Consider the following 15,663-nt stretch of genomic DNA (forward strand, 5'->3'; position numbering starts at 1 on the left):
CACCTTAGGGGCTTGGTACTATTCGCTGTGAATGGATAGATAGCAACAAGCTACACTCTAAAAACAAACAGTGCTAAAAGTGGTTCACTGGCTCGTAATCATAGGGGAATAATTGTACGTGCCATATAGCACCTATGTAGCACCGTATTGTGCTATATAGAACCATATCTGGTGCTATAGTGGTGCTACACTGTCAAAAATAAAGGTACAAAGCTGTCATTGGGGCAGTACCCTTTAAAAAAGGCGCTAATATGTACCATTTAAGGGGATCGCACACCTGCTGCGCAGCTCAGCGTCGCGCCGCATCGAGTCGCGTCTAGGACAACTCTGAGGTATCGTAAACCGGAAGTGCACATTAAATAGTGCACTTTGTCAGATAGCGTCTACTTCAAAATGCAAAATATACGTTAGCAGCCAATGTTAATCGTTAATAATTTGAAACAAATATGATGTTATTTAATGTTAAACTATGTGAGTGGTGCTGTGTGGCTTGACAGGGATTTGAGCAACTTCCTGAGTCAAAGCTGGGCGGCGCGGACAGGCGCCACATGGCGTTGCCGGTGTGCGTATATACAGAGAAAACAATGTGTTCGGGGTTTTTTTGAGCGACGCTGCGTGGCGCTGAGCTGCTTGGCCGGTGTGCGACCCCCTTTAGATAAAAATATGTATCTTTGAACTGCCAATGTACCTTTGAAGTACCAATATGCACTCTTTGGGTACAAAGGTGTACCTTTTTGAAAGGGTAGTGTCCCAGTGACAACTTTTGAACCTTAATTTCTGAGAGTGTATCACCCGCAGATGGTTCTTTATAGGTGCTTCATCATCGGTGCTTTAAAGCACTAAAAATTATTCCACTATGATGACGAGCTTTTAGTGTTATTTAGCACTAGTTTTTTTTTTTTTTTTTGAGTGTATCGTGTAAGCTAATTTGAGCAAGGCAGCTTTCTCAGTTCCTGGTGGGGGCACTTTCTATCTGTCTTTATATTCCGTCCCTTTGTATTCCTCACTTTGTTTGTCATACTTTGTGTTGCAAGATGATGTGGTGTGTGGATCAACTTGTCCGACAATATTATTCATTTTGGCGTTCGCTTGTACAGTGCCTTTGGTGTCAAAACACCTCTCAAAGTGCTTGCTATGGATGCGAAAAACACAGTAAATCAAACCTGATCTGATTTTATGATGGACCAAAGTTGTGTAAGTGTAATTGAACATGAGGTCGTATTTATTTTTTAACGGACGAGTATTCCAGACACAAGGTGCAAAGATCTTTAATCGTTAATATATCCCATTTATTTGACAAAAATTTCTTTAACATACAGTAGACAACACACAGAAACGTTATTGATCCAATGGCAGAATCTGTCCCTATGCTATAATGTCAGAGAGTAGGAGTCTATTTATTGTACAGTGACTGAAGTTCATCTTCATTTGCCCTGAGATGCACCAGTATTCATGGATGAATAAGAAACATCAATCTGCTGCCTGGCAGTAGTCTGCCGTTCCTCAAACTGCCTGCATGCTGCTGAGGCAGCGCAGAGCTTTAGCATGGCCAGAGAGAACAGGGAGATAAATGACCAAGCTATACATTACCTCATAAAGAGCTGTTGAGTACCATGGAAACGCTGCCTGATTCAGCGCTTTGGTTGAGTCCTGGCATGATTTCTTCCCTCTAGCCTAAAGGCTTATATATACTCAGCTGAGAATTTACAGTATAGCCTTTTTATAATTTAGTAGTTTTTATTTGGCTCAGCAAAAAATGATGCTGAACCTCTTTCTCTGAAACTACAGGCTCCTTAAATGAAATTACTTTGAACCAAATGGCCTTTTCAGTGGATAAATGAAGTTATGCAGGTCCCTATTTGGGTAGTACTCTTTCAACAAGTACAACTTTGTTTCTAGAGATTGCATATTAGTACCTCAAAGGTATACAGTATTCATATTATATACACTCACCTAAAAGATTATTAGGAACACCATACTTATACTGTGTTTGACCCCCTTTCGCCTTCAGAATTGCCTTAATTCTACGTGGCATTGATTCAACAAGGTGCTGAAAGCATTCTTTAGAAATGTTGGCCCATATTGATAGGATAGCTTTTTGCAGTTGATGGAGATTTGTGGGATGCACATCCAGGGCTTGAAGCTCCCGTTCCACCACATCCCAAAGATGCTCTATTGGGTTGATCTGGTGCCTGTGGGGGCCATTTTAGTAGAGTGAACTCATTGTCATGTTCAAGAAACCAATTTGAAATGATTTGAGCTTTGTGACATGGTGCATTATCCTGCTGGAAGTAGCCATCAGAGGATGGGTACATGGTGGTCATAAAGGGATGGACATGGTCAGAAACAATGCTCAGGTAGGCCGTGGCATTTAAACGATGCTCAATTTGGCACTAAGGGCCTAAAGTGTGCCAACAAAGCATTCCCCACACCATTACACCACCACCAACAGCCTGCACAGTGGTAACAAGGCATGATGGATCCATGTTCTCATTCTATTTACGAAAAATTCTGACTCTACTATCTAAATGTCTCAACAGAAATCGAGACTCATCAGACCAGGCAACATTTTACCAGTCTTCAACTGTCCAATTATGATGAGCTTGTGCAAATTGTAGCCTCGTTTTGCTATTTGTAGTGGAGATGAGTGGTACCCGGTGGGGTCTTCTGCTGTTGTAGCCCATCCGTCTCAAGGTTGTGCATGTTGTGGCTTCACAAATGCTTTGCTGCATAACTCGGTTGTAACGAGGGGTTATTTCAGTCAAAGTTGCTCTTCTATCAGCTTGAAACAGTCGGCCCATTCTCCTCTGACCTCTAGCATCAACAAGGCATTTTTGCCCACAAGACTGCCGCATACTGGATGTTTTTCCCTTTTCACACCATTCTTTGTAAACCCTAGAAATGGTTGTGTGTGAAAATCCCAGTAACTGAGGAGACTGTGAAATACTCAGACCAGCCTGTCTGGCACCAACAACCATGCCACGCTCAAAATTGCTTGAATCACCTTTCTTTCCCATTCTGACACTCAGTTTGGAGTTCAGGAGATTGTCCTGACCAGGACCACACTCCTAAATGCACTGAAGCAACTGCCATGTGATTGCTTGATTAGATAATTGCATTAATGAGAAATTGAACAGGTGTTCCTAATAATCCTTTAGACGAGTGTACATATCTGTACCTAAATGGTACATTTTATGACCTAAAGGGTGCTGTAGCAGTGACAGCTGGGGACCTTTTTTGCAATTTTTGTATACAAAGAGTAACCACAAGTCTTATTTATTATGAGCATTGTGCATGCAATTTAAATCAATGTCTCACCAATAAAGGGGTCATAGCATGAAAATTTGACTTTTTTCATGTTTAAGTTCTATAATTGTGTCCCCAGTGCTTCTATCATCCTAGAAAATGTGATAAAGATCAACCCAGTAACTTAATTTGAGTAAGCCCTTTTCTGCAAGCATGTGAAAAATTAGGTCGTTCAGATTTCGCCTGTTTTGTGAGGTAGATCGCAAGGCGAATTACAATAATACCGCCCCCTTTATCTGCACTATGCAACCACAGCACTGACATTTAGTTCAGAGAGAAAGAGGGAGAAAAGAAGGACTTGACAGCACAATTGAGTTTCAATGACAAAAAAACACCATCATTGTGATCAGTGTTTGCATTTCATCTGCTAATTTGCATTTTAAATGACCCACCCAAAAACGGCACACTTTTGCACAGGCCTACAAATTAGCGATTTTAACATGCTATAATAAATTATCTATATGGTATTTTGAGCTAAAACTTCACATACACACTCTGGGGACAGCAAAGATTTATTTTACATCTTAAAAATATCTCATAATATGACCCCTTTAACATATTCATGTGACAACTAAAAAATGCCAATTTTTTTTAATTAAATTAAAAGATTATCTACTGTTTAAAACTGTACAGCCTACTGTAATTGTAAGATAACTTTTTTAAATCAAAATCCATCATCCTGCCACTATTGGACAGCAATGCATATGGCAAATATCAGGCTTAACATTTAGCCCTTTTTATTTTGAATGCAGGTCAGAAATTTTATTTGAATGTCTGTGGCGAGCAGCACGGGTGAAAGCCGTGGGAGCGCCCGTCCTGCTCGCCACAATGTCATTGTTGATTGTTTTGCTTGAAGTCTAAATTGCTAGTTAAAGGTTTGTTATTTATTAGTTTTGGTTAAGGATTTAGCTTTTGTTTTTCATACGTTTGCATTATCTTGAGTATTTGAATGTATGGGTGTGGCCTCAATGATCACCTGTCCTTTGTCCTTACAGAACCTCCCTCTCTCACTTTCTCTCTCTCTCTCTCTCTCTCTCTCTCTCTCTCTCTCTCTCTCTCTCTCTCTCTCTCTCTCTCTCTCTCTCTCTCTCTCTCTCTCTCTCTCTTTCCCGTCGTCTCTTCCACTCATGCTCTCTTTTTGTTATTGTCTAGTAATAGTCTTGTTGACATTCTGTATGTGAGTCTCTGGCTGTGCTTGTATCACCTGCGAGGTTTCTGACAGATTTTGCTTGAATCAGGGTCTCAGGAAGACAGGTCTCTGGGAACGTCAGGATGTTTGTCCCAGGAGGAGTTATCAGAACAGACTTCACAGGCCCAGGATCTTGAGCGGCTGGCCCAGCTCTGCATCATGAGCAAAAGGTAAGAGTCATGATGACTGTAAACACGTGCAGTTGTTTCTCACCAGCTTTAAAGTTACAGTTTGACATAAATTGAAGAGTTATATCAAGTAGCACAATGGTAAAAAATAACAAGGGAGACCGGGACTTGTTGTCACAAAAGTAATTTGTTACAAGTACTATATTGCGATTGAGTCAAAATTTATAGAAATTGCACAATTACATATTCCTAAATTGTCAGACATGTTTTATTATGGAAAATTATTTTTTTTTCTAGCCTCATTATTTCATTATCACCATAATAATTACATATTGAACTGTGCTCTCAGGACAAGGCTATTTTCCATTAATGTTTGATAGGATCAACATGTCACATTTTTACATTACAGTACAATTTTAGCTAGCAAATCAATGTTTTGATGTTTCTGTACAGTATATACTGTACTGTATGTAATTTGCATTAATGGTATGTGCCTTTACAGAAACTCACTTTTAAAACTAAACCAACATTGAGATCTGTGGCTCTAACTAGCCCAAGTCTACCCTAATTTTCATCAAGCATGTATACTGATCAAGAGTGTTTCATGATTCCTGTCATATATTATTTATTAGCTTGAAACAGTTAAGATAATAAAAGGATATTTATTTAGTCGGCGTCTGGTATAAAATCGGTCTTATGTGATTTGGCACAGAACACACCAGGGTCGGTATATTTTTGCTGACAGCTTTTTGTGTGATTTACTGTTTTATACATAAAATGATCCTGCAAAATACAATTCTGTACACATATAATCTTGATATCTTAATATATTAAATATTGATTTATCATTAAAATATTTTTATTCAATTTTTGATGCAAAATAAAAAGTCTAGTGTCAATAAAATAATAAATTTAACATAATGAAAACATTAATTTAAGTTTTATGAATTAAAATTTGAGTATATCTCAAAATCCATAATTTACACCAATAAACAAATTACCTATTTTAGTCATTTTTAAAACTAAGACCACTTTGATGCTCCCAATCTGATATTTACATTTTGAGACTTTAATCTTGATTTCACAGACATGATCAGATACATGTTCTTTGAAAAAAAGTGTTGTTTCAGTCAGATGTTAGCTTTTCTACAACAATGACATGCATGAAACCTTCATCTTAAAGCACTGTAAAATAAAATGATATCGTAATATTATTTTATCTTATGTAATGAATCAAGTCGATAACAACATGGAATTAGGAATCCTCATACTGAGCCAAACCCACACTCATAGAAAGAACGAGGAAGGGAAAGGTGACTTGTGTTACAGTATGTGAGTTTCAAGGTTTCAAATGTTACTGGGACACTCTGACTCAGGTGTCCTCTTTCCTCCAGGGGCTTAACATGATGAAGCAGTCTTTTGTTAGGCCACTACCACATACACTCCAGGACATTTATGTTCCACTATTGGCACTGTTTGGGAACTTAAACACATTTAACCTAATTGTCCTAGGGAAGGGGACAGCTTGTTAGTGCAACAGGAATGAGGATGACATTAAACTTGAATGAGAACGAGATTGTTTTATTGCTGCCTCAATAAGATTCTGTTTCAGAGAACAATGAACTTTGATGGTAGCCACACCATTTGCATGTAATCCTTTAAAGTCTTTGGGTAAGGTAACTCTGGAAACATGAAGAGGAAAGCTCTTCAAGACAAGTATGAGTATGGTCATGCTAAACTTGTTGTGGTCAGCTTTTTAGCAATATCATTGCTCTCACAAAGCCACAAAAACACCTTTTACATGATAATTTTTGATGTCAATATTATTATTATTTTTTTGATCTTTGTAGAGAGTTAGTATTTTTGATGGACATCACAAAATTTGAAACTTAAAGGCGGGGTGCATGATCTCTGAAAGCCAGTGTTGACATTTAAAATCACCTAAACAAACACGCCCCTACCCCAATAGAATCTGGACCTTCTTTTGATAGACCTGCCTCACACATACGCAACCCAGGCAATGATGTCGGTTATAGACATGCCCCTTACTGCTGATTGGCTTATAGTGGCTGTTTCTTAATATGCGTTCTTCAGCGATCTTGCGTCCTTGTGATTTCGCTCTAAGTCATCATTAACTGTCGAAGTCAAATTCCAATTCTCAAGAACACAAGTACAGAGGACACATGAAAATACTCAGATATGTTCTTGATATCGAGGACGCATTGAGTGCAGACTTGCGCGCTGAAATCTGGGCAGGTCAGGTGACCAACAGGAAGATTGCACACAATTCTCACAAGTGCGTTCTGTGTTCTCGCGACCTGAGTTCATTCTTTCAAGGTCACCTGGCAAGACCAGTCTTCACGAGAACGCAAGTCCGTTCTTTGCGTTCTTGGAATTGAGAAACAGCCAGTATGTTTTGGTACTCATCCCGATTCCCTTTTCCAAAGTAATTTTCAAAAATCAAACTTAACTTAAAGCTGCAATCCATAAAGTTCACTTAAAGTTCACTATCCATAAAGTCGGACTAACATGAAAATTGAAAAAAATAATCATTTTCTAGTTTTTATGTGCTTGCTCAATTTTGTTTTTGTTTTAAGCAAAAATATTCTGTCTTTTTGCTTCAATAAAAACTTTACATTAGACATATAGTTATTTTACTAAAATTCCATTTAGATTCAAATCATTGAGATGGAATTCAGAGATGAATTTAGTTTGGGATGTCTGATATTCAGGGAATAAAACAGCACATGCTCCACACTGTAAGACGTGGTTTTGCCTCTTGAATCTTTCAGTGTTAGAACAGGAAGTACGCTTGCAGCTGAGAGCTTTGCCATGTTGTGTCCGATCAGATGTCTCCTGAGGACAGTCCCAAACACTGCAAACCAACACCTAGTCATTATTAATTAAAACATAACCATTATAACTAAACCAATATATGTTTTGACTAAAACAACAAGTACATTAAATAAGAGAGAAGAGGAAAGTGCACATTAAAGGGATAGTTCAGCAAAAAAATTAAAATTATCCCATGATCTACTTAAGCAATAATTTCATTATTTTAGAAAAGAACAGTAATTAGAAGAGTAACACCGCACTCACGATCAATAAGGTGCCAGACAATAAAGTAGTCAATGAAAATAAAGACGTCTGCACACTTAAATCCTTAGCAGCAGGTTTTAATAACCTTTCCAAGCTTTCGGTCAAAAGACCATCTTAAGGGTATGGAAATAACAGAAGAAGAAGAAAATAACAGTAAAAAACAAGGTCCATGACTTTCAAGCCCAAAAAAGTCCATCCATCATTCACAGAAGTAACCCACACAGCTCCAGGGGTTAATAAAGGCCTTCTGAGGGAAAACATTAGCCTATATTTATTTATAAATACCTTTATAATTATATCTGAAATGACTATGACAATTCTTTTTAAACAAACAGCACTGCCAAATATTTTTACCCACATGCCAGGCGCTTCAGCCAAACAGTAAACAGTAGAGAGTAGATCACAAAGCCATATCTTTGGCATGGGTGATGCATTTCCATTACCTTCATTAGGCACCTCAGTTGGAATTACAACACACGTGTGCCTGGATTTGTTGTGATGGGTGATGTAATGAATCTGCATGCCTTCTGCTCTAGGCAGAGTTGGGCTATTTCTGGGTCATTCCACAAACTATTTCTTTGTTCAAATTAAGTGAAGGTGCCAGGCCTGTGGCATCAAAAGTAATTTTATCCAAGTGCTCTACAGTGTAGAGGAAAAAAAATCTTTACAACAGATCAAATTAAAGTTTACTATATAAACTATGATTTATACTTTACTGTGAGTCACAGAGGATTTAGGTGAAGAATGTGCTATTTTTGGACACATGAATACTCACACTTGCTTTAGTCTTGTTCAAATATGGATTCGCTTTTATAGGTAGCCGTGGCTTTTGTGGAAGTTGGTAGGACGTGGCAGACTTGGGGGGACGGATTTGTACAAATTAGCACACTGTCATGTTACACGTGTTATTTCTGCTGTATGCAGTATACTGTGTGCCAAATGTTTTATTGATGCATACAACATCTGGATCTGGATAGAACATCTGACTAACTAATTATACATTATATATGCAAATCAGCATGACGTTTTTACAAGATTTGTTTTTACACAAATTTGATTTATTTGATAAAATTGACCCCATGTCTCATACATTTACCGGGGGGAGTTCAACCATCCAGGTATAGGGCCCAGTCCAATCTTATATTCTACTCAGTTTTTATATTATAATATTCAGACAGTGTTGCCACCACCAAAAGATGGAATGGTAATACAGCGGGTGTATGACACAAAGATTATGATTCTTATGAAGATTCTACAGTAACTTTAATATATATATATATATATATTTATATATATATAATATACATATAAATGTGTTTTCAGAAAGTGACAAGATGAAAACCACTATTTTCTGTTACAAACGTTCACTTAGTATCTTAGTACTTTTTTCAAAAAGGTATAAATCTATTGAATCAATATATAAATGTGCATTCATATTTGCCATGTTCATTTAGTTGACTAGTGATATACACTGATAAAAAAACATTATTGGTATTAATCAAAACACTTACGTTGTCATATTAAGAATACTGTCATTGCTGTTGTTATCCTTGGGACGTCATTGCTGAACGTTTTTGACAGCGATCAGCTGTAAAATATTTTGGTCCTACTCAATTTTCGTCGACTTCAAGTAAAATAATGGAAAGTTTTTGCTTAAGATCCCCTGGGGTCAATGTGTTAGCATGACCGAAGCTTGATGCTGTCGTGTGAAAACAAGCAACAGCCGGCATTTTTCCATCTCCCGAGTGCCTCTCATGTAAATCATTAGATTTTGATGGCTTATTATTTTTCCACACCACAGAAACCACCACAGGTTTATCAATGCCATCAAAAGTATTGTTTTGTTTTTGTTCGTTTGTTGATCATGAAGTACAAAGTAGATGAGGAAAACTAGGATTTACAATGCGTGGAATGGTGCGCTGTGATTTGCTGAGTGGATTTATTGCATTCTGCAAAAAGGAGGACTGCCGTTTATCCCGTTTTGGGAAAAAAGGGAGTAAAGTTGAGAGAATATCAAGGCGGATATTGTATATTGCGTAAAATTAAGAATGTACTTTTTGACTTACAATACTAAAAACGGCGTTTATCGCGTTTTGTATATATACAGTGGTGGCCAAAATTATTAGAACACCTGCAGATCTGAAAGATTGCTCTTTTTATTTAGTACCAAATGACAAAGAACCAGAGTGAGTGGTCCAGGATAACTTAAACATGATGTGCTCTGGTAAAGTTTCATTATAGAGCAGGGATGGGCAACTTCGGTCCTGGAGGGCCGGTGTCCTGCAGAGTTGAGCTCCAGCCATAATTAAACACACCTGAAGCAGCCAATAAAGGTCTTACTAGGCATACTAGAAACTTTTAGGCAGGTGTGCTAAGGCAAGTTGGAGCTAAACTCTGCAGGACACCAGCCCTCCAGGACCGAAGTTGCCCATCCCTGCTCTAGAGTAAAGAAATGGGTCAACTGAGTCTCCAAGGCACAATCAATGATATGGATTTGCTGATCAATAATATACTGTACACCACACACATTTATTATTATGTCACATGTACAGTAAATAATCAGCTGGCGAGATTGTGGCTATCCACAACAGAACAGTAGCATACTAACTATGAAATCTTTCCCGTATGCCATATGTAAGCTATATGCACAGTGTATTTATTTTCTGTATGTATGATATACTATAATGACATTTTCCAGAATGTGGATTTTTTACCACTTTTAGACATTTCAACTGTGAAAACTAGACCAGAACCAAGTGATTTTTACATCTTATTTGGTCAGACTGTCAAAAGACGTTTTTTTTTTTTGCACAAAATACAAGAACTTTTGTATTTAAAAAAAAAAACGGATCCAACACATTGATTAAACATGTAATGTTTTATATTTGAAATGCTACTGTAGTTTACTATCTTACAGTTGTAAGATAGTAAAGAGTGGAAAGTAAATAGTTTTTTTTTTATTGTTTCAGACCCCATCTTGCATTGGAGTACAGTGGCAAGGTACATTATGTGAATTTCTTTTCAGTGTTTAACTAACATGATATAATAATAATATAGCATAAGAAAATATGTTTCTAATTACTTTTTCCCAATAACTTTTGTAAAGGCCACAAAAATCAACCAGCGGGCTTTTGGTAATGATCACCCCATCACAGCCCGGAGTCTGGAGCTGCTTGCCACCGTATATGCTGAGATTGGCAAAACAGAATATACTAGTAAGACGCATGCTTGACAAATACATAAATTCAAAGTAACTTACAGTGAAATCTCAGTATATATTTTTCATCAGCAGATACATGTATGTTCCCTCATTTTATATGGCTCTCCCAATTTTGCCAAGTGGTTGGGGTTCTCAGGGCAACGTTATGTTGAACCTGAGACAACATTTCAATCAACCAATCAGATATCAGAGATAAGTTTACAGTTTGTTTCAAGTTTAAGGTCACATTCAGGATTTGCTGCTTCTAGACCATTGTTTTTCACGTATCATTTCCCTCTGATTTTAGGGTTCAGTTATGGCTGGGGTTTGGGATGGGTTTAAGTTTTATTTACAAAAATGTTGCCGTTGAGTCAACACAATATCTTGCCCTGGGGATGTTTCTCACTTGGCAAAATCAGTTCGAGCATATATATTCATAGTAGCTTCCCCCTTCCCGTAAATGTACACAGCCTTTTCCCTCTCTCAACAGTAAATCACTTTTATTGCTTCACATCTAAGCATAACTGTACTGTATGTAGTTCTGTATAAAATGCTTGCAGACTATTGCCCACCAGGTAAAATGCCTACTCGGGGTAAACTGCAGAATGAGTATGCATTCTAAACACTCTTTCTGTCCTCTGATGATTGCATATTTAGATAATTCATGTTATCACAGTCTGATGCATTTAAGTGAGCAGAAATGCTTCGCTAGTTTTTTTCTGAAGGAAATGCTGCTTAACATAATCTCTTTTATAATAGAGGACGATGAAAGATGTTGCGTATCGGGCAACAATGTGTCATGAATGTCGAACTGCAGCTGCTTAGTTAACTTTTTGAAGGAAAAGCGCTATTTTAAAGACCACAGATATGTGGTAAATTCACCACAGATATGTCTATGTGTGTTGCTAAATTAGCTTGTTGCTGTGTAAGCCGTGTTGTTCAGGAGATTGTTAAGTGATGTTTGTTTTACAGATTCATTAGGTGAGTGTGTGTCGACTCTTTCGAAGAGGTTCTCTGCCACTGAATCATTTAGCGACGCTCTAAGTGGCATTTCTCAAAGCCATAAGGAAAAACACACCGAGCTGCGGCACAGAAAAGAAACATACACACAACATGAAACTCCTACAAACAAGGTAATAGCCTTGAGCTTAATTCTTGTTCTTGGAAAGCTTTTAACATCTTTCGTTGTTTCTGAAGCAACATTTCATTTCTTAAGACCATTCATTACTACCCCATTTATTCCTAGTAGGGTTAGTTTTCTGAACTGTAGGTACCAGTGATGCGCGGGTTGATCCAAAATATTTGTAATGATATTCTGGTCGCAGTCAGTCGGGTCATAAAGATGCTAATTAACTATTTTAAACAATTACTACTTTTAAAAAATGCAGGCCAGGCAGGTTAGTTGAAAACGTTGGTCAGGTTGTTTATACATTGACCCGCGCATCACTGGTAGGTACTGCACTGGTGATACTTTTCATGTTCTGTAAAATCAGGTTTTGCGTTATGATTTGGACCTAGGAGTGGGTGCAAAGACTTGGACAGTGTCCATCGACATGCATTTTGGATGACACTTTAATCCAAAGTTTATTCAAAAATGAAAATCGCTTAACTGTACGATCACACCACCGCAGACTTGAGCTTCCAAAGTTACCGGAAGTAATTAATTTTCAATGGAAGCTGGCTTCTCTCAGCTGCAAGGAGCGTCAAATTCATCAGTGACGCGTTTTGGGCATCTTGAGGGACCAGAGCGCCAATCAGAAAGTTGAAAGAAGCTCAACTTTATGGTAATGAGCTATGACGCGGTTCAGCGGCAAGCAGCGGCAAAACGGCAGCAACCAATCAGAATATAGCCTAGATGTTCTTCGCTGCCTGATTTCGGAGGTACATATAATGTAAACTCGTTCCTACCAAAACATTAGTTTTGCGAAAATAGACTTCAGAGCGGCCAAAGCGTAGACAAGCTTCCCCATACTTTTTGACAAGCGTCGCTCGAACTGATTTTGCCAAGTGGTTGATGTCCTCAGGGCAACATATTGTGTTGACCCAAGGACAACATTTTTCTAAATAAAACCTAAACCTACCCCAAACCCCAACCCTAACCATAACCAAACCCTAAAATCAGAGGGACATGATAAGTAAAAAACAATAGTCTAGAAACAGCTAATCTTGGATGTAAGCTTAAACTTAAAACAAACTATAATCTTATTTCTGAAATCTGATTGGCTGATTGAAATGTTGTTCCAGGGTCAAAATAATGTTGCCCTGAGGACATCAACCACTTGGCAAAATCAGGAGAGCCGACAAACGTCCTTAAAGGAATAGTCTACTCATTTTCAATATTAAAATATGTTATTACCTTAACTAAGAATTGTTGATACATCCCTCCATCATCTGTGTGCGTGCACGTAAGCGCTGGAGCGCGCTGCGACGCTTCGATAGCATTTAGCTTAGCCCCATTCATTCAATGGTACCATTTAGAGATAAAGTTAGAAGTGACCAAACACATCAATGTTTTTCCTATTTAAAACGAGTAGTTATAAGAGCAAGTTTGGTGGTACAAAATAAAACGTATCGCTTTTCTAAGCGGATTTAAAAGAGGAACTATATTTTATGGCGTAATAGCACTTTTGGGAGTACTTCGACTCGGCGCAGTAACACCCTCCCTCTCCCATTATGAGAGTGAGAAGGGGAGCGGACTTTTCAGGCGAGTCAAAGTCCTCCCAAAAGTGCTATTACGCCATAAAATATAGTTCCTCTTTTAAATCCGCTTAGAAAAGCGATACGTTTTATTTTGTACCACCAAACTTGCTCTTATAACTACTCGTTTTAAATAGGAAAAACGTTGATGTGTTTGGTCACTTCTAACTTTATCTCTAAATGGTACCATTGAATGAATGGGGCTAAGCTAAATGCTATCGAAGCGTCGCAGCGCGCTCCAGCGCTTACATGCACGCACACAGATGATAGAGGGATGTATCAACAATTCTTAGTTAAGGTAATAACATATTTTAATATTGAAAATGAGTAGACTATTCCTTTAAGTAATTCATAAGACTCCAGTGAGTTAATAAGTTTAGTTTGAAGTGAAACTATAGGTTTGTGCTAGGGATGATCATTTCAGTTAATTTTCTCGATGACAACCGTAGTTTGTTAAATGAACATTAACAGTTTAAAGGGGGGTCCAACGGTATTTCAAGCATTCTGACTTATTAACACGTTTATAGCGTTGTTTCCTCATGCTAAACGTAGACAAAGTATCAAAAAAGCAGTTGGGCGTGTTACAGAGTATTTCTGTGCCGAATGCACTTCGCCAGGGTTCGTACAAGCTTCGGAAAGTTTTTTTCGATTACAGGTCCAACTGACGTTTCAGGGGTTTTCTATATCACTTCTTTATATGGGCACTTCCCCCGGAAAACTCCGCCCACCCGTCAATCAGCGGGAGACGCTACAACTTGCAAACATCTTATCACGCGACACAGATTAGTTTAATGTCAAAACTAACAATGGCACGAAAGAAGAAGTGTGTTTTTGGATGTAAGGAGAAGAAAGCCAGCCTTATGGAAACAATGGATATAGTTTATTATCCGGGGTAGCAGCGGAGTTTTGCGTGTTTTTGATGCGGTGGATTTTCCCAACCGGGTCACGAGTTGCATGCGGTAAGTAAGACTTCTGTCTTATGTTGGAAATAGGCGCGTGCATATTATATAAATGACACAAACATGTAGTGAATCATAAGTTATACGTTTTGTATAGTGTTGCATGACTCGTACTCGCTCCACCCGCGGTAGTAACTCCTCCTTCTTCATTTTTTCGACGTTATAGGAACGATTCTGTAAAGCTAATCTTTCTTTAATAAATCTGATTAAACTAAAGACTCTTTGGAGATATAAAGGATGTAATACTACTCTATAGGTACTCCAGATTAACATCAGAAATGCAGAAACAGCGTGTGTAACGTGAGCTTTCACGCAACATTACATTATCAAAGAGCATGCAATTAATATCCAAAGTCTCCCGAGTCTTTTTCATTTACCACAGTGGTAATTTCTAAGCAGAAATGTTTTTGATTTTGAATCTTCTTTCTCTGTTTGTGCAAAAGAAGAAATGAGAACCAATGAGATTTCATGCCCCGCCATATTGATTCATCCATTTAACATTTTTGGCATAGTCATAGCTGGATTTATCACATTCTTAAAGTCAAAATCTTTAATTATGTTCTTTCTTTCAGATCACAAGTGAAAAGCTGCCCACCTCTATCCTGAAAAGGTCCAGTGTGAGCAATGTAGAGTCAGCATCACTGCGCAGGCGAAAAACTGAGAGGCGAGTTCGCTTCAAAGAGCCGGAGATAACAGTTCACGGTGAGTTAAACGTCCTTTGGGGTGCCTTTAACTGTTAAAGGGAATTTTTTTGCATTATTAAGAGCAGGGACCTTAAAAGTGAAGTAAATTTAAACATGCTTTAATGGCTTGTAAAAGATTTCCCATTAAGGGCTATGCTTAATGAATCCCCAATAAAGCAAACCAGGAAAACATAACATGGATGCACAAACATGCCCAAGTGATTTACTTGCCAGATTAATTATACATGCAAATGAGGAAGTGTGCAATCTGTGCCAAACAAAACTGTTATGTTAATAAAACAACAAATTTAATGAATTTAAGAAAGGTAATTTAGAGTGTCTGTTCAGTTCTGTTTATATGCATCGGTACACTTTGTCTTTCCCTGAAGAGCTTTAATTTTGC

At 38.0% G+C, this 15,663-nt stretch overlaps 1 protein-coding gene across 2 annotated transcripts in view; it reads left to right on the top strand.

Annotated features, from left to right (window-relative positions):
• LOC141362527 (uncharacterized) overlaps nt 1-15,663 on the top strand; it is a 29,877-nt gene that overhangs the window by 10,329 nt on the left and 3,885 nt on the right. For both annotated transcript variants that reach the window (XM_073864749.1, XM_073864750.1), the window contains exons 4-8: nt 4,545-4,665; nt 10,692-10,722; nt 10,829-10,937; nt 11,894-12,054; nt 15,150-15,279. In XM_073864749.1, the coding sequence (XP_073720850.1) occupies nt 4,545-4,665; nt 10,692-10,722; nt 10,829-10,937; nt 11,894-12,054; nt 15,150-15,279 (552 nt within the window). The remainder of the gene's footprint in view (nt 1-4,544; nt 4,666-10,691; nt 10,723-10,828; nt 10,938-11,893; nt 12,055-15,149; nt 15,280-15,663) is intronic.

This window comes from Misgurnus anguillicaudatus, unplaced genomic scaffold (assembly GCF_027580225.2).
Source record: "Misgurnus anguillicaudatus unplaced genomic scaffold, ASM2758022v2 HiC_scaffold_28, whole genome shotgun sequence".
NCBI classification, from domain to species: Eukaryota; Metazoa; Chordata; class Actinopteri; order Cypriniformes; family Cobitidae; genus Misgurnus; species Misgurnus anguillicaudatus.